Consider the following 23,431-nt stretch of genomic DNA (forward strand, 5'->3'; position numbering starts at 1 on the left):
ACATAAACCTTCAATGTAAGAGAAATTAAAAAAATATTTGTAATACACGTGGCATAGAAACGTGCATGCTGGGTATTACGTGACAATATCACAAAATAAACCAATGAATACGAAAGTAGACACAAGTACGCGATGTGATGCAGGTCGATAAGTAGATGAAATCTACAATGGGCTGGACATATCGCTCGGCCAGGAGACGGACCGCTGGTCATATAGTGGGCATTAAACAACCACAAAGACGCCCTAAAATCCTCTGGATAGACGAACTCATAGAGTTCGGTGGCAGTGAAGAACTGAGGACCGATAAGAGTGGAAAGAGCTAGTAGAGGTCTTCATCTAGCAGTGGATCGAATTCAGCTTATAATGGTGATGATAATAATTATTAATATAATTTGATTGGTAAAATATGTCATTGAAATCGTGTATGTATTATTGTATCTTATACATTTTCTTTGAGACAACGATATCATTAAATAGAAGAACGAATATACAAATATACAATAATATACATCGTTTGTACACCCACGAAATATACAATATTATATTAAAATAATATTTTCCGTCGGTTATTCATATTATTTGAAAAATATTAATATATTTTTTTATCTTACATGACGTATGACTAAATAAAATATAACATAATATACGTATCACAATGTAATAATTTCTCTCGTAATTTTTGATACTTTAGGATACATACTACCACTTCTATTTATTATTAATATTATTGTCATTAATAGCAATCTGAGATATTAAGTATGATTAGATTAGAATATAAAAAAACTCATTTCAATTGAATGTGTTCAATCATCGGCATCTGTGATAGGAACGTCATGCTTGTCGCGAACCAATTCAAAGTCTTTCTTGAGATTCACTCCTTTCTTGGCTTTGTACTCAAGTAGCTCAATAATGGAGTACCCAAGCATCCCAAGGAGCAGCAATCCAAGCATCACGTACAGTTTAGTGGACGTGCAGAGATACGGGGAATATGCGTACGCCATGACACTTCCGGTAGCCTCCCAAAGCCGGAAGTTGGAGTACGCTGCTTCTTCCTTTCCAGGAAATAATATTCCAGAGAGTGCTGAAATAAAATGATAAGTGAAATTATTATATAGGTAATATTGTAACTATATTTTGATATACGAATCCTCAAACTTTTAGAACAACATCTCCCTCAAATGTTTACCACAAGTAAAATATTCTGTAGTTTGCTTAATACATAATATTATATTGACAACACAGTGAGGAGATAATTTAATTTTTTTTTTTACACAAAATTTAATGTTGGTTGTTGATCAATCTTCATTCACATTTTCAAGACGGATCTAACAATAAAATTATAAAAGGATACATACACATATAAAAAACAGACTTCAAGAATGACCATTTGTAAATATTATTATATATTAAGTAGGTCTATCGAGGGCATTGTAAATTTATATGATATATAAACGAAATGATTTTTTTTGGTTTCGTCGTTATCGAGACAGAGGATGCAGTGTTGCGCTCAAACGTATGTGTTGCACGCAATAATAATAATAATATGCGAACATATCTTGGAAAAGTGGTATCACCTATCGTAGTCGTATATCTCGGTTGACGGGTTATGAAAAATACTATTCATATTATATCAGATAAAAATATACATAAACCGAATTATCAATAAGTTTTCAATTTATTATTATAGATCTAAAACAAGACAATAAATCGTTAACGTCAAAATGTATCATCCTTATGAAGTTTTACAATGTTTCTTTGCAAAATCATAATATTATGTCATTTATTATGTGTGCGATTAGTTTATTAAATTCTTTGTTTTCTTCTCAAATACGGAACGTTGTCAATTCAGCACATTGGTAAGTTGGGTCTCTACTTTATCGATATTATTTCCAATCGAGTCTGCAATTTTCTCCTTTTATTTGTCTGTCATAACATAACTAAACGAATTTTACGGATAATTTGATATCGTTCACGATTTAGTTATTTTTACAATGGTTTTAGTTGGTTGGATATAATATTTATTAAACAGGAAGTTGCTTAGAAATAATAGATACCACATAATATAATATTTATAATTAAGAAAATGATATATTTATAATATATAAATATATTTTTTTAAGAAATTGACAAATAATATTATATTGTAAGACAGTGGCGAGGTGTGGACTGTAAGAATAAGTTCTTATTAAATTATAGCCACGTATACAAATAATACTTGTATTATATTGTAAAATACTTGTATGTAGTACGGAAAATTGATATCTAATTTTTGTTCAAATCTGGACGTGTTAGTTGTATTATAATATGATTCGTTATTAACATAAAAAAATAGGATATGTTATGCATTCTTTAGTTGCAATATCGGAAGTACTGATGGAGATATTATAGTTTATTGTTGCAAATTAAGAGAATTTAAACGAACTAATCATATTAAGTAAGACCTTGGGGGTGGTCCAGATCCTCCTATCTGTGTACGCAGTGGCAGATTTAGGTAGATGAAGGTTAGAAACATTCACTGATTTTGAGATTTCCTACGATAGAAAATTAAATAAAAGCCATAAATCATATTATTATTGATTTCATTTTTTATGTTTCTTTTATTTTGTTAACTGTCAATTCATGGTGGAACTGCATTGTATTTTTGTTTGATTTAATAAAACGCATATTTGCTTTGTATTACTTATTCCACTTTCCACCGTCTAATAATACATTTTTTATGTACAATTTCGTATCTGTTTCAGTAGTTATGCTATTTACCCCTTTGAAGTTAGTTTCATGGAGTTTATTATGCTTTGATTAAGATTGTATACCTAGTCAATATGTGAGAAATGAGCTTCTTTTTCGGGATAATTTGATATTTTTATGACTGATTTGAACTGTTTCGAAGACGCCTTTTAAATTTTCTGACGAATCGATTGCGTCGTATGCGTCAAAGCTGCTGCGTGTCCGTATTTGCATATAATTTAGTTGAATTGGAGTCATACAACAATTAGCTAAAGCGAGCATTCATAATTTTTTAAATAATATTATCTAGAGCCAAGAGAAGAGATGTCATATCGAAGGAAAAAACATTGGTATTGGTATCGAATCGAAAGAAAGTATCGAATTATTGGTTTACAAGTATCGATCATTTTTTGACGCCCCTACCCAAGAGAATTTGATGCAAAATACGAATCTTTCTATTTCTAAATATTCCTGCCATACTGTTAAATAATATACATACATATTTCAAATACTAATAATACCTATATAAATATGCAATAACTAAAAAAGTCTTTTGGAGAAATATTTATTAATAACGAGACCCTTTAAAGAACATTTTTTGTCCTTTATTGTTATGTAATAATAATATTTGATATAAAAACGTTACCTATTTGATTAAATGGTTATTATGTCTTGTAAAATATGAAATTGTAAAGTTAATGTAATTTTCTTATAAACAATGAATGAATGTATAAATATGTAAGAAGTTAAAATTAACTTATATTGAGAATCTTGCTGTTTTATTTAACTAACTTCGTCAGTGAAGCTTAGCGGAAACCCGGGTTACAAGCAGTTTGGTTAAAATGTGGTATATTTTTGTGGCTTGCAAATTCACAGCAAAGCGTAAATCGTAATCGCTATAATTAAACGTCAATCAATCGGATTAATAAAAATGGGGTAAAGGACATTTTCATCAGGGCGAGATTAAATCTCTTAAGCACCAATAACATTTTTAATCTCCTCGACTGGTACAACGTGTGCAATAAGGGAATCGCGTTTTTTAAAAAAAATATTTTGAAAAATAAAATAAAGTGAAAGTAAGTTATCAAAACATAAACAATATAAAATTCTCTTGTATAAGCCGGGTGAGAAAAATATGGGTATGTATATAATATTATATTACAGGAGAGTTGCGATAAGATATTTTGGGGACGTTAAAGAAAATGGTATTTGGAAGTCGAAAAAATCATACAATGTGGAAACTATACCGACATTGAGAAGGAAAAAGGGCGTAATCCATACAAATCAAATTTTACATGAGGCACAAAAACGTATTTGTTATGGCTTTCGGTCAAAGTTAAAATAGAAAATAGGCATAACCTTAAAGTGCATGATTAATAATAATTTGGGTTAACCTTCTTAATCTGATATTAATTATTGAGTAAATTAAAAAAAAAAACCAACAAAAGTCATGGTTAAGTCGTTTTTCCCACGCCACTTACTTCTGTTTTTTTAATTGCTACCTAAATTTATATAATAAATCGGAATTCGAAACTTACATTCTTTGGACACAACGTGTATTTAGTCGTGTGGAATTTTATTATGCAATAAAATCTATTTTGAAAAAAACTGAGGGTTACGCTTTTCTTCCTTTCTACAGTTGATATTATTCTGGCTACGATCATGAGAATGATAAGCTCAAATAACATTGACAGATTCTCAGGCCAACCATCTGGATCGACTGGACTGTCTATCACGATCGAATTTTTATTATAGATTCACAGGCTTTCAGTTAAAAATAATATTTACTGATACAATTCGCAATAAAACAACCCTCATCTATAACGATGTATGTACGATGGGCGGACGAAAGTGAGTTATTACTCACCTCCAATAAAATTATGATTACAATCATTTATGAATAAGAGGTGAGTACTTACTTTTTGACTCTACTCCAGAAATAGACAATAAATCTTATCAGAAAATATTTCACTTAGGAAGATAATATTTTTTGAGAGTTATCGAAATGTGTCCCCGTCTAGAAGTTTTTCTCGACTAGTTTATAACTGTTATGTAAGTTTGTCTGAAAAAAAACTGCGTCGCTTTAAAGATCAGAATACTACCTTTGAAGATGTTTTATTATGTCTGAGTCTCGGATAAGTTGCTTGGCAACAAGATTGATGTTATATAATATCACCGATATTTGAGTGAATAAAAAGCAGACTCACCTTTTTAATATCGACGTATATTATTTATGCCATCATGCCTAGGTGTCAATATATAATACTTTGTATCAAAAGTAATATAATTTTTACAATTCTAGCTCCGTATCAAATCTTATAGATATACAATGTGAAGATATATTACAATATATTTTTATGACCTTCTTGCCATTTGCCTAACTCCTTAGTTTCATGAGATGGATCTAAATATTTACTGAAAAAAAATGCTGAAAGGTCATTGGTTGATTTTTTATATGAAAACAACACTGATGGTTGCATTTCAATTACAATCTTAGATGAACAAAATTCTAAAGCCCTGTTTATCTATATAAGTACATCTATTTGTATCTTACATTTTTCCTATCGTTTATTTAGAAAAATAGACTTAAATATTATATATTTTTATTATTGCAATTGATAAATAGTGGTAGTAACCTAATATACTATTATTTTCTCGTTTCATTCACTTAGGTATGCTAAGAATTTTCATATAAGTCAGTGATTTCTAACCAGGATTTCGTGAAGTTTTGTTGGGGTTTAGAAAAACGTACTTAATTACTCATAATTTTTACAATCGTGTACTAAATAAAAATTGACTAAAAAATAAAAAAATATTTTTATTGGAATAGATCGGTAAAAAAGTAAATAGTACATTTGCTATTTTTTACCCGTATTGCATCTAAGATAATATTATGTCAGCCAGATAAGGGTTTCTCGAGAAATTACTAAATATTTTTGTTTATAAAATACACTTTATTACTTGACTTAATATTTACTTAATTTTGCTTTTAATAAAATACATCGCTTAACTGTTGATCATTTAGTAAGACGGATTTGCAATTATTTGCCAAGTACTCATCTATTTTTGATTTGTATCTACTGGAAGACGCAATTTTTTGTTCCAAATTTAAACAATAATTAACTTTCGTCTACGATCTTTCTTTTGTTTTTCAACCCGTATTTGGGCCATTAGTCATATTTCAACTATATATGTTGTGTTTAGAGAGTAGCAATATTGTGGACCCAACTTATGATTTAATACATGTGCGCTTATGTGACAACGACAATCGACTTAAGCTCATGGAGCAAATCGAGATAAATAAAAATATACTGCAAAAAAGTACAAAAATTATCTAATTAATGTGGATGTTACCCTGTTTAATAGTCCTCTCTTAAAACTGTTGTAACGTTTAAAGATATTTCAAGTTCGTAAAAGTATCTTTCTAGTAAAATAAATGTAACTTTTCCATTGGTGAGCAAAATACGAAACATAAACTAACTAAGGCGTGTTCTTTTTCTGTCATGTCTTGGAAGGTAAATGCATTCAGTTTAAGTTTAGAAAATTAATTGTCTTAGTGTCGTTCTGAAGATGGGCTCCTTTTTTATTAAGGGGGGACATGCTCGTCGAAGGTCAAAATTGAGTTTTTATTGTATATTCAAACCATGATCCTGGACACTCCTTAAACGTTGTAGATGATCTATTTATATAATTTTGAAGCCTTATTATCCTTTATAGTTATTTTAAACATTTGATGACTGCATGAAGTATTTTTGTTACATAAAATAGTATTCTTTTAAACCTCTCGCTCTAATGTTTTAGAATATAGTCATATTTCGGTACATAACTGTGCAGTGGTGTTAAAATTTTTTACATTTATTAATTTTTAAACGCATTTATAAAACCATTAGCATAATTTATTACGAGATAATTTTTGTAAAATATTCACGATAAAAAATTATATTGATAATCTCTGTGATCCCAAATTTGACAAGAATTAGGCATTTTATTATTCAAAAAATCGGCAATATTAACACATTTTAAGATGATTCTAAAGATATTTATTATAAGCTATGTCTTTGACCATTCAAGTGTGATAAACATTTTATGAATAATGATTGCTTTATAATAATTATTGACCTAAGAATAAGGTAGTGTTTTTTTGAAATACGCCATTTCTTTTGTCATTCCCCAGTGGTTAAGCTACAACATACGGCCGTAGCCATAAATTGACAAACTATGATTGAAGTAAAGAGTAAAATGATATTGACGCGCGTGTTTGAACATGTACCGTTTAAAAAAAAATAAAAATAAATTCGGTTAGGTACATGTTCAAACACGCGCGTTAACATAATTTTACTCCCTACTTTAATTATAGTTTGTCATTTTATGGCTACGGCCGTATGTTGTAGCTTAACCACTAGGGAATGACAAAAGAAATGGCGTATTTCAAAAAAACACTACCTTATTCTTAGGTCAATAATTATTATAAAGCAATCATTATTCATAAGATTTTTATCACACTTGAATGGTCAAAAACATAGCTTATAATAAATATCTTTAGAATCATCTTCAAATGTGTTAATCTTGCCGATTTTTTGAATAATAAAATGCCTAATTCTTGTCAAATTTGGGATCACAGAGATTATCAAAATATTTTTTTATCGTGAATATTTTACAAAAATTATCTCGTAATAAATTATACTAATGGTTTTATAAATGCGTTTAAAAATTAATAAATGTAAAAAATCTTAACACCACTGCACAGTTCTGTACCGAAATATGACTATATTCTAAAACATTAGAGCAAGAGGTTTAAAAGAATACTATTTTATGTAACAAAAATACTTCATGCAGTCATCAAATGTTTAAAATAACTATAAAGGATAATAAGGCTTCAAAATTATATAAATAGATTATCTACAACGTTTAAGGAATGTCCAGGATCATGGTTTGAAAATACAATAAAAACTCAATTTTGACCTTCGACGAGCATGTCCCCCCTTAAGATACGAAGTTTCAGCTGAGGCTTATTAAGTTGTATATTAATTATACACCGCAGTTACATTCCATGTATGCAAGATTAATGATTATAAAAATACATGAGTAGGTATTATTCATAATAATAGCTAGTAAGATAATGTTACATTTTAGTTTCAATCTCGTGATAATATAATTTATACTTACAGATTACATTCTCTCCGAAATATTTAAATAGATAACATGATTTGATGTTGGGCTGAGCTATAAAATACCGATGTCTTATTTTTTTAGAAGTCTTCGTCTTTGATCGTCATAACCGAGATGAATATCTTCGGTGTCGCTACCACATTAATATTTAGGATCATTTGTTAAATTTTACCACGTACACGCTAAATTTAATTGGTTTATTTGGAATATTTTAGTGCAATTTATAGGTTAATTATTCGATTAGAATGTATATTTTAATTAACAGTGTAGTTTCTTTCTCTTTTATAAATATGTATATTGAGTATATTTATATGGTAATATAATTAATTGTAAATTGCTATTTATTTAGAATACACCACAAATAAATAAACATAATTAGATAGCTACCAGAATTTTATTCTACTGTAATGCATTTAAGAGGCAATGTAGATAGACAGCGTGAATACAAAGTGTCCGAGTTATAACACAAGGTTTATTTCCTACAACAAAAAAAAAATAAAGAATTAACAGATAACTGAATTTTTGGAAGTCCTTCGTTAGCAAATAGAATTAAGTAACGGGTCAACTATAATATAACAAAATAATACAATTACTTTAACTAATCAATTAGCATGTTATAATATTATTCTAATATAGAGTAGTTGATTAGTATGATTTAAAAAGTTGTTATATATATTGTAATATAGATTTCATAATTTCTTTAGGTGATTAAGTGATAAACGACGAAAAAAAATGTAAATAGGTACATTTTTGAAATGATATTTTCAAAATATATAACTATGTACTGTACCCTACCTACTTGAAATAATACGAAAACCACAGACCTTATTTTGGTGTTTATATCAATAACTTGAATAAAGACCCGGGTCTCAAACTAATTGCAAAAATAAAATTTATCACAAAAAAATAAAACTAAACGAGTGTACAAAGCCAAGTGATAATACACGTATATTTTGGCCAATATCCCAATAAGTTTGATAGTTTGATGAATTGAATGAGGGACTTAGGTCCAAAGATTAGTGCAAAAATCAAATTTATTACAGATTAAAAATTAAAAGTCAAGCGACTGAATAAAGCCGAGATAGTGCCCCAAGATTAAAGCTATTGTCTCAAGAAGCCACTCGTTATACATTATATATATTTCGATTGATTATTAATTTAACTAAAGGACAATAGTTAATTTATAGTATTTAATAATAATCATGATTGATTTCATCTACATAGAAAGACACTGTGAACAAGCATTTATATAAGTTTTTAAAAATCGTGAAAACGTTTTCAAACATCGACGTCGTTATTAAAATGCAATTGAAAAAAAAAACTTAGATTAAGTAAAATAAAATTGGACATGCATTTATTCGGTTTTTATATTTCATTGTTCAAATACTTTTTTCGTATACCTTTAGCGAGTTATGAATTACTATTTATATTTATTGTGTGAAATTTCACAACGAAAAATTCTTTGTTTGATTTTATTATGTAGAATAAAATTATTGGTTATTGATACTTTTTGTAAAAAGAGCTGTATTTTTTGTATTTTATTGTAATTAATATAATAAGTAACTTTTTGTGAAAAAGGGGAATAATATTTTGTCAGACAAAAATTTATTATGTCATCTGGTAAATGTTTTTTGTGCCTTGTATTGAATATTGAATGCCTGGGTAAAACGACAATCGTATTAGGTTTAAATATAGACTACCACGAACAAATAGGATGACATGCATCAAAATGAAAATATCTCGTTAAAAGGAAAAATGTGTTTATATTATAATGACAATAATTCTTTTGTTAGATAAGTAGTCAGTGCCTTCTAAATTGGTATAATGGAGAACATCTATAAGCATTTAAAATAAAATCTGGTAATATTTTCATGGTATTTAAAGTAAAGATAGATACGTGGGCAACCACCATGGAAATAGATATATTAAATTATAAGCTTATATATGTGTCATATAATTATTGTTAGTAGATAATGATATCAGTGTGCCGATATAATGGTATAATTATTTGTGTTTTGTCCAATATAAAAATAATGATTTTGAAACAAAATTATTTTTGTTAATTCAACTATATCAGAGTTATTTAAGTAACTAGCTGTTTTGGGCTATAAGCTCATCTTCCGAATGGTAAATTATAAGTTATAGTTATACCCCGTTTACAAGTGCATGGATTTAATGCTGACAGTACGTTTTATCGCAGAAATAACAAGAAAATGCACGTGTAAACATGTATTATCATGTAAGTTGAAAAAATGCATGCATGAATAAAAAAAATTCGGAAGCTTCTGAATTTTCACGCGACAGTTGCGATTTGTTCTATATCTATGCCTGCGCAGTAGAGCGATAGTGGCGAACCTGCTGGTAAAAAAATGAACTACACCACACATACTCATTTTGAGGTTAACCTATTTTCACCACCTGTCAAATAGTACTATAAAATGACAATATCACGTCTCGCTTACTATTGAATAATGAGATTGGCGAGACAGTCAGGGCTTTTACGTGTAAACAGTTATTAGCGCGATAGTTTAAGCTATTATGATATTGCTGAAAATAAATCCATGCACGTAAACAGACGCTATTAAGTTAATTTATAGTATTTTGACAAAGAAATCAAAACGGTATGTGATATAAAATTGAATAATAAATATACAAATATTTGGATAATTTACTGAACTTCTCTGCACTAAACAAAGAGATTTTGAATATTTAAAAGATTGTTGAAACCATGGACAGACCCAAGATATTGAAAGAATACAAAATTTAAGTAAAAATGTGTACATATAGTTCCAATCAGATCTAAATTAAAGTTTTATGAAGCCATCATATTCAGTGAATAGATATGGCCTATACAAGAAAAATAATAAAAACATCATAAAATACGCAGTAAATTTCAATTTAATTGCATTACAAAGGATGCTCATATTTTTTCTTGAAAATTTGATATTAAGTAAAATTAATTATTCCTTCTCACAAAAAACGAAAAATATTAATAATTTTCAGTTAAGTTATTATGGATACCAAATGTAAGTGGATTTTTTTTACTTGCGAATTAAATGAAAAAAAAATGCGCTGAAGAAAAGGCGATTTTCATTGTGAGGGAAAGCGTGACAATTTACTGGAATTCTCGTTAAATTATTTCTTTCTGCGTAAAGAGCATTAACTGAATATTCAATTTTTCATAAAAAAATCTCTTTATAGTATGATCAACAATGGAAAAGCGCTTCTCATGATATGCATAGTACATTTTATTATTTTTATGTGAAAATATTATCGTATATTATGTTTCTAAAGCTTCTAATAGCCGTTAAGACCAAATAAAAATACATCATTTTCATATAAAGTAAAAATTCTCATCACGCAGGAAATATATATTTTTATATTATTAGTTGATAGCCTGGTGTCCTATCCTCCTATAACTATTTTCACTATAATTTGGGACTCCTGTTTGTTGCGCTAGAATCCTTATTCATAGAGCCCAATTAACGAGATATGGATATTATGCCAGTCAACTTGCGACTATGACTACGGCAATTGGGTACTGTTCATGCTATCTATATGGCCTGCCCATCGGAGTATCTTTTATACATTATAATATAATATAACCACGACGGCCGAGCGGCTTAAGCGTCGGCTTATAATATCGTGGGTCCCAGATTCGAATCCTGGGTGTGGCAAATACACATATTGTTTTTCAATTTGTCTTTGAAGTCATAGTATGGACCTAATAGGTTGAGCAAGTGGCTAACATTCATTTCTCGTAAAAACAAAATAACCTGTTAATCTAAACCTTCACTCTGTGGATGCCTATGTGATCCTATGAGTATCGGAATATGGTCTTATATTATAATATAAGCTTTTTACTAGTAGGTACCGAATATAAATATTGAATTGCGAGGAATAACTGAAGAATATTGAAAACACCCATAAAATAGTTTAGCAGGATGAATTCACAAAAATGTGACAAAATTGCAAACTTTTATCCAAACAAAACGTTACTACTTTCATATGGTCGGCACATGCTCTTAAAACAATACGAGACCGTACTAAATGCGACGTGTGGTGAGCCTTTTCATGAGGTATCAATGAATATTTTCAATAGGTACTTACTACATTAATGTTTCGAGTGTTTCGACATGCCCGCCCAGTTTGTATGTGCTAGATATCTATTGCACGATGGCGGCCATTTGGCATTTTATTTGTTTACTGTTAAGGTACTATGTTAAGGTTGAATAATATGAATAATTTGGGGTATGTTTATAAACTTAATTTAAATAATCTGTTGATTTTGTAGGAAAGACGTATACATATGTCATTATGAACTATCATGAAAATCGTGGCAAATATAGAACATTAAATGTTGTAATTTCTCTGAAACTACAATAAAACAATACCGACATTTGTTGTAGGTACTAGAAAAAAATCCTATAACAACGGACATCGGATGTACTAACTATAACTTTATTCTCAATTTAAATATGACGACGTTTACTATATAATACTCTTTTATGATATTAATAGATTTTATTTGATCATTAAAGTGTTGATTTGTAAAAAGATAAAAGATAAGGTCTCATTCACGCATTTTTATAAAGTCTACAGATCACGTAATGCTCGCAAAATACGCTAAATTCTTCGTTTTTAACTATGACAGTACCCTGCCCCATAAGTTTTAAAAGCTTCACAAGTCACTATTTTTCGTAAAAAAATATCATTCCAGCTGACAGTTTTAATATTAATATGAACAAACACTACCATTAATCTATAAAATAAAAGCAAGCTTTAAATAATAATAAAAAAACAACTTATTTAGTCACTTCGTAGTAGTTTTGGAAGTAGATAATGGATGAACGTCAGGGTCACCACTGTGGCAGTTGATGAGGTTGAGGAAATAGATGATCGTTATTGCGTGGGTATTTGGAAGAGAGTTTATTGATCGTTACAGGAATACAATAATAAAGAGCGTGAGATTATAATCGTGGGTGATGTACTGGTGAGATCGATGTGATCAAGAAATTGATTATATTTGAGTGGAATGATGGCTGACTACATCGAGTAGAGGACTCGTGATAGTAGCAGTACGTCTCGTGACAGACTGGACGAGTCGAGTGAGGATTCCTGCATTGTCCTACTAATTTATAAAAATGTAGTATAATTATTACGAGAGATATTGTCGTAATTACCAATCATAACAGACCCTACTGATCTAGTTATGATTGAGGAAATGCTGACAATATTATCGCTCTATTGTTTTGTTTTAACAACAAAACATACATATTAAAAGTGTATCACTCATTTAATGTTGAGTGGTATGATTGCTACATGTTTAATATTACGTACCTACATATATCTTACTCATTTAAAATTAAAAATACAGTTATATTGACATTAATTTACGTCGCTTACAAACTAGTGCTATATACGTCTACGTAAAAATATCGATTTTTATTTTCAACTCTAAAAAAAAGTTGTGTCTGTTTTCTATAGCAATTTAAATAAAAACGGTGGGCACCTTTTTGTAGTATAGCAAGAGGGAGGCTTTTGATTCTTGTCTACTCATTAATCAGAAACCGTTTGTTATTATTTAAATTTAAAACGAGCTACAACTGAACGTAAAACATCATGCTGGCAAATTGAATGTTGGAGATATTTTTTATGATAATTAACATATTTTTAGATATTTATCTGAGATAAGGGAGAAATAAATAAATATATTTTGACATGGGTGCCATTTTGAGAGTTCTCAAAATATTTGGAAAATAATTATATCAGTAAATTAAATCAACTTTCGCGAATTACACAATCATCATGATTGAAATATGAGCACGGCTTGCGGGGTTTACTCAAACAATTTAATATGAAATAAAAATGAAAAGCTACTTCGAATGTCTTTATTTACCTATACATTTGGATTGAGCCATCGCGATTACGGATTCCGATTCGGACGCTTATACTATTTGTCATGCCAGAGGAATCTCAATGATTTACGTTATTTGCCTTTTTATGATGATGACCTCATCGATACAGTCGGGAGAAATCACCAAAAGAGTGAGAAATGTCGGAACTGAGATCTCGTGAGAATACTCAGAAGTAGGATTGAAATAAGACATAATAAGGAACAAAACGCTGAGAGAATGTAAAGAAAATTTACAGAATCCATATTTTTTTAATATAATCCAACAAAAACTACTTACAAGTGTTCGGTTAAATCTCATGTCTTAAGGTGTAATACAAAAATAAAATAAAAACACTCTTAATATCCATTGGAAATATTGGTTCGTAGTCTAGTGCGTTAGGCGCTGAATTTTCACTCGGTAGCTTTGGATTTGATTACCGGTAAGGTCACAATAAATTCTCATAATCTAATATGCCGGACATGTCGTTCGGCGAATAGACAACCTGTCATACAGTGGTACCCAAGAGGCACTAAACGCCCTTAAAACCCGCTGGATAGACGAGCTCATAAAGTTCGGTAGCAGTGGCAGTAAAGAACTAGGGACCGAGAAGTGTGGAGAGAGCTAAGGGAAGTCTTCATCTGGCAGTAGATCGATACCGGGTGATGATGATTATGAATATTATGTGAACTCCTCAAGACTGGAGATTTGCCAATGTAATTGGGCTTCATGGTCTGTTAGTTGTGGTGTTTAATAAATAAACTGATTATTGCTGTCATTAATTTTGGTTGAAATCAACTAAAACTTGTTACAGACCTACAAACTTATCTGTAGAATCGCCTAAAATGGAACCACAAACTACCATAACAGGACGCCATTTTGAAAATATCATTCGAATATCAGATTTTGTCCAGTTACGAGTCTTAATTGGGTAGTTTCCGACAGTGGCTCCCCCATCCCATTCTTCAGATAAGTTTATAGGTCTGAACCTATGTTTGTAAAAAAATCTTGTGGTCATCATAAGCCTCCTCATTGAAGAGCGTAAAATGATTTTTTGCGCATTCCGTTAGTTTATTTCATTTTATGCCATGGAAATAATGACTAAAAAATAAAATTTTCCAATTATACATAATAATAATATGAGTAAAATATTACCATTTACTTGCACAAGCCATATCGCATCAGATGTGCCCCATAATGCAGCTATAACGAAAAAGATGATGGAGTTTTCAGAACTTGGGTTCCAATAGAGCAGAGCCACGATTAAACTGATGTGAAGAATCTGAAACGTAAAATAAACCTTAAATTAATTATTGATATTCATAAAATTAACCGCAATCTTGTTTTGCTATACATACTTTTACAATGGAATAAAAGTATTCTTTTGGAAATTATAACTTTATTTTTATAGATTACTAGCTGAAGTACCCGGCTTCGCACAGGGTCGCTTCGTGGTTATATTTATCTTAGATAATTAAAAAATAATAAGAGGTAATTACTTTTTTAATATAAAAATATCTGTGTAATACAATATATCAATATGAAAATAATTCTAATAGGAGTAAAGGTCAAACAAAAGAACACTAAATTAAAATCGAATCCAAAATACACAAACGTTATTAATGTTAATAATATGCACTAACAAACCAAAATTGGATTAAACGAACTTTGTATTTTATATAATACTAATTTAGAAACCTTTGCAGGTATGCGCACAACAACTTACAAAAATTTCATCGCAATCAGATGAATGGTATAAGAACGCATACGAATAGAAGAAGATAGAATAGATGAAAAAGAAGAAGAAATGGTTGCCTCAATTCAGAAACCTTGGCGGGCGTGATCACAATACTTGATCAAAATTTCATTGCAATCGGATGAATGGTATAGGAACGCATACGAATAGAAGAAGAAGAAGATGGTTGTACTAATTCAAAAACCTTTGCGGGCGTGCGCACAACAACTGGTCAAAATGTCATCGCAATCGGATGAATAGTATAAGAACGCACACGAATAGAAGAAGATAGAATTGAAGAAAAAGATGAAGGAAATAGTTTTATCAATTCATTAACCTTTGCGGGCGTGAGCACAACACTTGATCAAAATTTCATTGCAATCAGATGAATGGTATAGGAACGCATACGAATAGAAGAAGATAGAATATAAGAAGAAGATGGTTGTACTAATTCAGAAACCTTCGCGGGTGTTGGCACAATTACTGACGAAAGTTTCATCGCAATCGGATAAATGATATAGGGACCATACGAATAAAAGAAGAAATAATGAAGAAGAAGAAGAAGAAGAAGAAGATGGTTGTAATAATTCAGAAACCTTTACGGGTGTTACCACAAAAACTGATAAAGGTTTCATCGCAATCGGATGAATGGAATAGGAACTCATACAAATAGAAGAATATAGAATAGAAGAAGAAGATGGTCGTACTAATTCAGAAACCTTTGCGGGTGTTATCACAACAACTGACGAAGGTTTCATCGCAATCGGATGAATGGTATAGGAACCATACGAATAAAAGAAGATATAATGAAGAAGACGAAGAAAATGTTTGTACAAATTCAGAAACCTTTGCGGGTGTTGGCACAACCACTGACGAAAGTTTCATCGCAATCGGATGAATGATATAGGGACCGTACAAATAAAAGAAGAAATAATGAAGAAGAAGAAGAAGAAGAAGAAGATGGTTGTACTAATTCAGAAACCTTTACGGGTGTTACCACAAAAACTGATGAAGGTTTCATCGCAATCGGATGAATGATATAGGAACAATACGAATAAAAGAATACATATATAATAAAGAAGAAGAAGAAGAAGGTTGTACAAATTCAGAAACCTTCGCGGGTGTTGGCACAACCACTGACGATCGGAATCGGATGAATGATATAGGGACCATACGAATAAAAGAAGATAATATGAAGAAGAAGAAGAAGAGGAAGAAGATGGTTGTACTAATTCAGAAACCTTTACGGGTGTTACCACAACAACTTATTAAGGTTTCATAGCAATCGGATGAATGATATAGGAACCATACGAATAAAAGAAGATAGAATGAAGAAAAAGAAGAAGATGGTTGTACTAATTCAGGAACCTTTACGGGTGTTATCACAACAACTGACGAAGGTTTCATCGCAATCGGATGAATGGTATAGGAACCATACGAATAAAAGAAGATATAATGAAGAAGACGAAGAAAATGTTTGTACAAATTCATAAACCTTTGCGGGTGTTGGCACAACCACTGACGAAAGTTTCATCGCAATCGGATGAATGATAAAGGGACCATACGAATAAAAGAAGAAATAATGAAGAAGAAGAAGAAGAAGATGGTTGTACTAATTCAGAAACCTTTACGGGTGTTACCACAACAACTTATAAGGTTTCATCGCAATCGGATGAATGATATAGGAACCATACGAATAAAAGAAGATAGAATGAAGAAAAAGAAGAAGATAGTTGTACTAATTCAGGAACCTTTACGGGTGTTACCACAACAACCGATGAAAGTTTCATCGCAATCGAATGAATGGTATAGGAACAATACGAATAAAAGAAGATAGAATGAAGAAGAAGAAGAAAATAATGATTTTTCTAATTTAGAAACCTTCATGGGTGTGCATACAACCACTTCCAAAAATTTCATCGCAATCGGATGAATGGTATAGGAACCATACGAATAAAAGAAAATAGAATGAAGAAGAAGAAGAAGATGATGATTTTTCTAATTTAGAAACCTTCATGGGTATGCATACAACCACTTACCAAAATTTCATCGCAATCGGATGAATGGTATAGGAACGCATACGGGACAGACACACAGACAGACAGATATACAGGCAGACACACATTCATTTTTATATATTAGTATAGCCTATACTCTTCGCGAAAGTGCAAGCAATAAGTTGACAAAGTTTTATCGCAATCGGATGAACGGTATGGCAGTGCATTCAAAACGAACAAACAAACAAACAAACCCACAAACAAATATTATTTTTTATATATTAGATATAGCCTATACTCTTCGCGAAAGTGCAAGCAATAAGTTGACAAAGTTTTATCGCAATCGGATGAACGGTATGGCAGTGCATTCAAAACGAACAAACAAACAAACAAACCCACAAACAAATATTATTTTTTATATATTAGAAGATATAGCCTATACTCTTCGCGAAAGTGCAAGCAATAAGTTGACAAAGTTTTATCGCAATCGGATGAACGGTATGGCAGTGCATTCAAAACGAACAAACAAACCCACAAACAAATATTATTTTTTATATATCAGAAGATAATCTCCTATATATTATTATCCTAAGAGATTTTTGAAAACGCACCAACAGCTCATTTAAGCGACATTTTATTGTTATTTTTACACCTTCACTTTCAAATGTGCGCTACCGATTGAATTGAACACATTTCAGAAATTTTCCATGATTTTACAGGTACGTGGCGTTTATATCCGATATTTTCTTACATACCGTATAAGATCATCATATTTACTGTTGACGCCTAATGAAATTACATGTTCGTCGCGTAATACATTCTAATCCTTTATTGACAGATAGAACGAATTTACTTTTATTCAAATGTCACCATGTACACATTGGCGCGCTTAATTTTTTTGCGGTTTTTTTGGAACGATTCGAAATCCTCGCATTGTCTGAACCCCACTGGAATTATTCCATAGATAACGTAATTGTATTCAAACTTTGTTTTTTTTTAAAATACTTGTGGCTATTCACACACTATTTTTTAATTGAATAATTACTTTAATATATTTGAGGCTATTACAATAGTACTAATTGTTTATGCTTAATGTGAATCATTGCAAAGAATGGAACAAATTTAAATCTTTATGAAAGACATCATTATTATTATAACGGGTGATATCATAGTATTTTAATATCTAACTACTATAACTCTACTAACGAATTTGTGATATTATACCTATTTCTATCGTCCTTATCATCATTGTCCTGAACCTATTCACTGCTGGATAAAGGTTTCCCATAGCCTGATTATACTCCTTTCTGTCATTTGATTTGCTGTATTTATCAAAATTGGTGATATTATATTATATCTATTTACTAGCTAAAGTACCCGGCTTCGCACAGGGTCGCTTCGTGGTTATATTTATCTTAGATATTTAAAAAATAATAAGAGGTAATTATTTTTTTAATATTAAAATATCTGTGTAATACAATATATCAATATGAAAATAATTCTAATAGGAGTAAAGGTCAAACTAAAGAACACTAAATTAAAATCGAATCCAAAATACGCAAACGTTATTAATGTTATTAATATGCACTAACAAACCAAAATTGGATTAAACGAACTTTGTATTTTATATAATACTAATTTAGAAACCTTTGCAGGTGTGCGCACAACAACTTACAAAAATTTCATCGCAATCAGATGAATGGTATAAGAACGCATACGAATAGAAGAAGATAGAATAGATGAAAAAAAAGAAGAAATGGTTGCCTCAATTCAGAAACCTTGGCGGGCGTGAGCACAATACTTGATCAAAATTTCATTGCAATCGGATGAATGGTATAGGAACGCATACGAATAGAAGAAGAAGAAGAAGATGATTGTACTAATTCAAAAACCTTTGCGGGCGTGCGCACAACAACTGGTCAAAATATCATCGCAATCGGATGAATAGTATAAGAACGCACACGAATAGAAGAAGATAGAATTGAAGAAAAAGATGAAGAAAATAGTTTTATCAATTCATTAACCTTTGCGGGCGTGAGCACAACACTTGATCAAAATTTCATTGCAATCAGATGAATGGTATAGGAACGCATACGAATAGAAGAAGATAGAATATAAGAAGAAGATGGTTGTACTAATTCAGAAACCTTCGCGGGTGTTGGCACAATTACTGACGAAAGTTTCATCGCAATCGGATGAATGATATAGGGACCATACGAATAAAAGAAGAAATAATGAAGAAGAAGAAGAAGAAGAAGATGGTTGTACTAATTCAGAAACCTTTACGGGTGTTACCACAAAAACTGATAAAGATTTCATCGCAATCGGATGAATGGAATAGGAACTCATACAAATAGAAGAATATAGAATAGAAGAAGAAGATGGTCGTACTAATTCAGAAACCTTTGCGGGTGTTATCACAACAACTGACGAAGGTTTCATCGCAATCGGATGAATGGTATAGGAACCATACGAATAAAAGAAGATATAATGAAGAAGACGAAGAAGAAGAAGATGGTTGTACTAATTCAGAAACCTTTACGGGTGTTACCACAAAAACTGATGAAGGTTTCATCGCAATCGGATGAATGATATAGGAACCATACGAATAAAAGAATACATATATAATAAAGAAGAAGAAGAAGATGGTTGTACAAATTCATAAACCTTCGCGGGTGTTGGCACAACCACTGACGATCGGAATCGGATGAATGATATAGGGACCATACGAATAAAAGAAGATATAACGAAGAAGAAGATGGTTGTACTAATTCAGAAACCTTTACGGGTGTTACCACAACAACCGATGAAAGTTTAATCGCAATCGAATGAATGGTATAGGAACAATACGAATAAAAGAAGAAAGAATGAAGAAGAAGAAGAAAATAATCATTTTTCTAATTCAGAAACCTTCATGGGTATGCATACAACCACTTACCAAAATTTTATCGCAATCGGATGAATGGTATAGGAACGCATACGGGACAGACACGCAGACAAACAGACATGCAGACAGACAGACATTCATTTTTATATATTAGTATAGCCTATACTCTTCGCAAAAGTGCAAGCAATAAGTTGACAAAGTATTATCGCAATCGGATGAACGGTATGGCAGTGCATTCAAAACGAACAAACAAACAAACCCACAAACAAATATTATTTTTTATATATTAGATAATGCCATTATCATCATGAGCTTAAACCAATTCACTGGAGGATGAAGGCCTCTCTAAGTTGTTTGTGTTTCTGTCGGTCATATGAATTGCTATATTTATCGAAATTGCTGATATTATGTTTACCCATTCATAATATTGTTATTATCATCATCAACCAAGATCAATCCACTGCTAGATGAAGGCCTCTTTAGGCTGATTCCACATCTTTAGGTCTTATAAATTCCTATTCTTATCAGAATTGGTCTATTCCTCCCAGATATATTAGGTTTTGCTTTATTATTTATCAAAATTTGTCTCGATATGAATGTTCCGCATCGAGAAATTGTATTGTTTAAGATAAATTTTTTATTCAAACTTTGATTTTTTTAAATATTGTTCTATGGCTGCAAGCATTAATTTTTTATATAGACAACAATGAAACAAAATAATGTTTAAATTTATTTTTTGTGCTGACCTTTTCCTATTATGTATATGAGACCCGAAAGAGATTAATATTCAAGTTATATTGGATCGCTATTTATGATAATCACATATATTTCTGTATATTCGAATGATTGAGATGTCTAATTATTTATGATATTTAAATGCACATACCTACACATATATTGTATTAAAATAAAAATGTCAGTGTTAGCAATCGGTGATTGACAGCTGTTTTGCTAGGCTTAGCAGCCTGAAGTGGTTTCAGACGATATTGTGAAGGCCATACTCCAGAATAGACTACGCATATGACTCCAAATTTCTATTAGCAGTGATAACATCCAAATCGTAAAACTGATAAATCAGCGAAATGTCAAACTGTATCACGTGAATAAAAATCCATCCCAAAGGGAACACTATGGCGCCGTCTATACATACTTAAGAAGAGTCTGCAAGACCAAGAAGCTGGCTCTGATACTAATTTAGAAACCTTTGCGGATATGCGTACAACAATTGACAAAAGTTTCATCGCAATCGGATGAATGGTATAGAAACCATTCGAATAAAAGAAAATAGAATGAAGAAGAAGAAGAACGTGATGATTTTTCTAATTCAAAAACCTTCATGGGTGTGCATACAACCACTTACCAAAATTTCAACGCAATCGGATGAATGGTATAGGAACGCATACGGGACAGACAGACAGACAGACAGACAGACATTCATTTTTATATATTAGTATAGCCTATACTCTTTGCGCAAGTACAAACAATAAGTTGACAAAATTTTATTGCAATCGGATGAACGGTATGGCTACGCATTAAATACGAACAAACAAACAAATATTACTTTTCATATATTAGACTCATTTAGAAACCTTTGCAGGTGTGCGCACAACAACTTACAAAAATTTCATCGCAATCAGATGAATGGTATAAGAACGCATACGAATAGATGAACAAGAAGAAGAAATGGTTGTCTCAATTCAGAAACCTTGAAGGGCGTAAGCACAATACTTGATCAAAATTTCATTGCAATCGGATGAATGGTATAGGAACGCATACGAATAGAAGAAGATAGAATATAAGAAGAAGATGGTTGTACTAATTCAGAAACCTTCGCGGGTGTTGGCACAATTACTGACGAAAGTTTTATTGCAATCGGATGAATGGAATAGGAACTCATACAAATAGAAGAATATAGAATAGAAGAAGAAGATGGTTGTACTAATTCAGAAACCTTTGCGGGTGTTATCACAACAACTGACGAAGGTTTCATCGCAATCGGATGAATGGTATAGGAACCATACGAATAAAAGAAGATATAATGAAGAAGACGAAGAAAATGTTTGTACAAATTCATAAACCTTTGCGGGTGTTGGCACAACTACTGACGAAAGTTTCATCGCAATCGGATGAATGATATAGTGACCATACAAATAAAAGAAGATATAATGAAGAAGAAGAAGAAGAAAAGGTGGTTGTACTAATTTTGAAACCTTTACAGGTGTTACCACAACAACTTATGAAGGTTTCATAGCAATCGGATAAATGATATAGGAACCATACGAATGAAAGAAGATAGAATGAAGAAAAAGAAGAAGATGGTTGTACTAATTATTCAGAAACCTTTACGGGTGTTACCACAACAACTGATGAAAGTTTCATCGCAATCGAATGAATGGTATAGGAACACTACGAATAAAAGAAGATAGAATGAAGAAGAAGAAGAAGATAATAATTTTCTAATTCAGAAACCTTCATGGGTGTGCATACAACCACTTACCAAAATTTCATTGCAATCGGATGAATGGTATAGGAACCATACGAATAAAAGAAAATAGAATGAAGATGAAGAAGAAGATGATGATTTTTCTAATTCAGAAACCTTTATGGGTATGCATACAACCACTTACTAAAATTTCATCGCAATCGGATGAATGGTATAGGAACGCATAGGGGACAGACACACAGACAGACAGACATACAGACAGACAGACATTCATTTTTATATATTAATATCGCCTATACTCTTCGCGAAAGTGCAAGCAATAAGTTGACAAAGTTTTATTGCAATCGGATGAACGGTATGGCAGTGCATTCAAAACGAACAAACAAACAAACAAACCCACAAACAAATATTATTTTTTATATATTAGATAAATTATGAATTTCTGTAGTTATTATAGATAGCATAGTGTGGTACTCAATATGCTTGGATACCGATATCAAAAGCATATTATCTGAACATCAATACGCAGACGTTATTAATTTGACAAATTAATGTGTTTTCGCGATGCAATTTTGCAATATA

The 23,431-nt window shown here is 31.1% G+C and overlaps 1 protein-coding gene across 1 annotated transcript in view; it reads right to left on the reverse strand.

Annotated features, from left to right (window-relative positions):
• Positions 1–414: 414 nt before the first annotated feature.
• Positions 415–23,431, reverse strand: part of LOC147073788 (UNC93-like protein) — a 234,143-nt gene continuing 211,126 nt past the window's right edge. Inside the window, exons 9-10 of the mRNA XM_085944800.1 lie at positions 14,943–15,069; positions 415–1,081 (exon numbers count right to left, since the gene is read on the reverse strand). Coding sequence (XP_085800926.1) covers positions 804–1,081; positions 14,943–15,069 — 405 coding nt within the window. The 3' untranslated portion in view covers positions 415–803. The remainder of the gene's footprint in view (positions 1,082–14,942; positions 15,070–23,431) is intronic.

Source organism: Rhyacophila brunnea, unplaced genomic scaffold, assembly GCF_057557595.1.
Source record: "Rhyacophila brunnea isolate RB1 unplaced genomic scaffold, BYU_Rbru_1.0 scaffold_17, whole genome shotgun sequence".
Classification (NCBI taxonomy): Eukaryota; Metazoa; Arthropoda; class Insecta; order Trichoptera; family Rhyacophilidae; genus Rhyacophila; species Rhyacophila brunnea.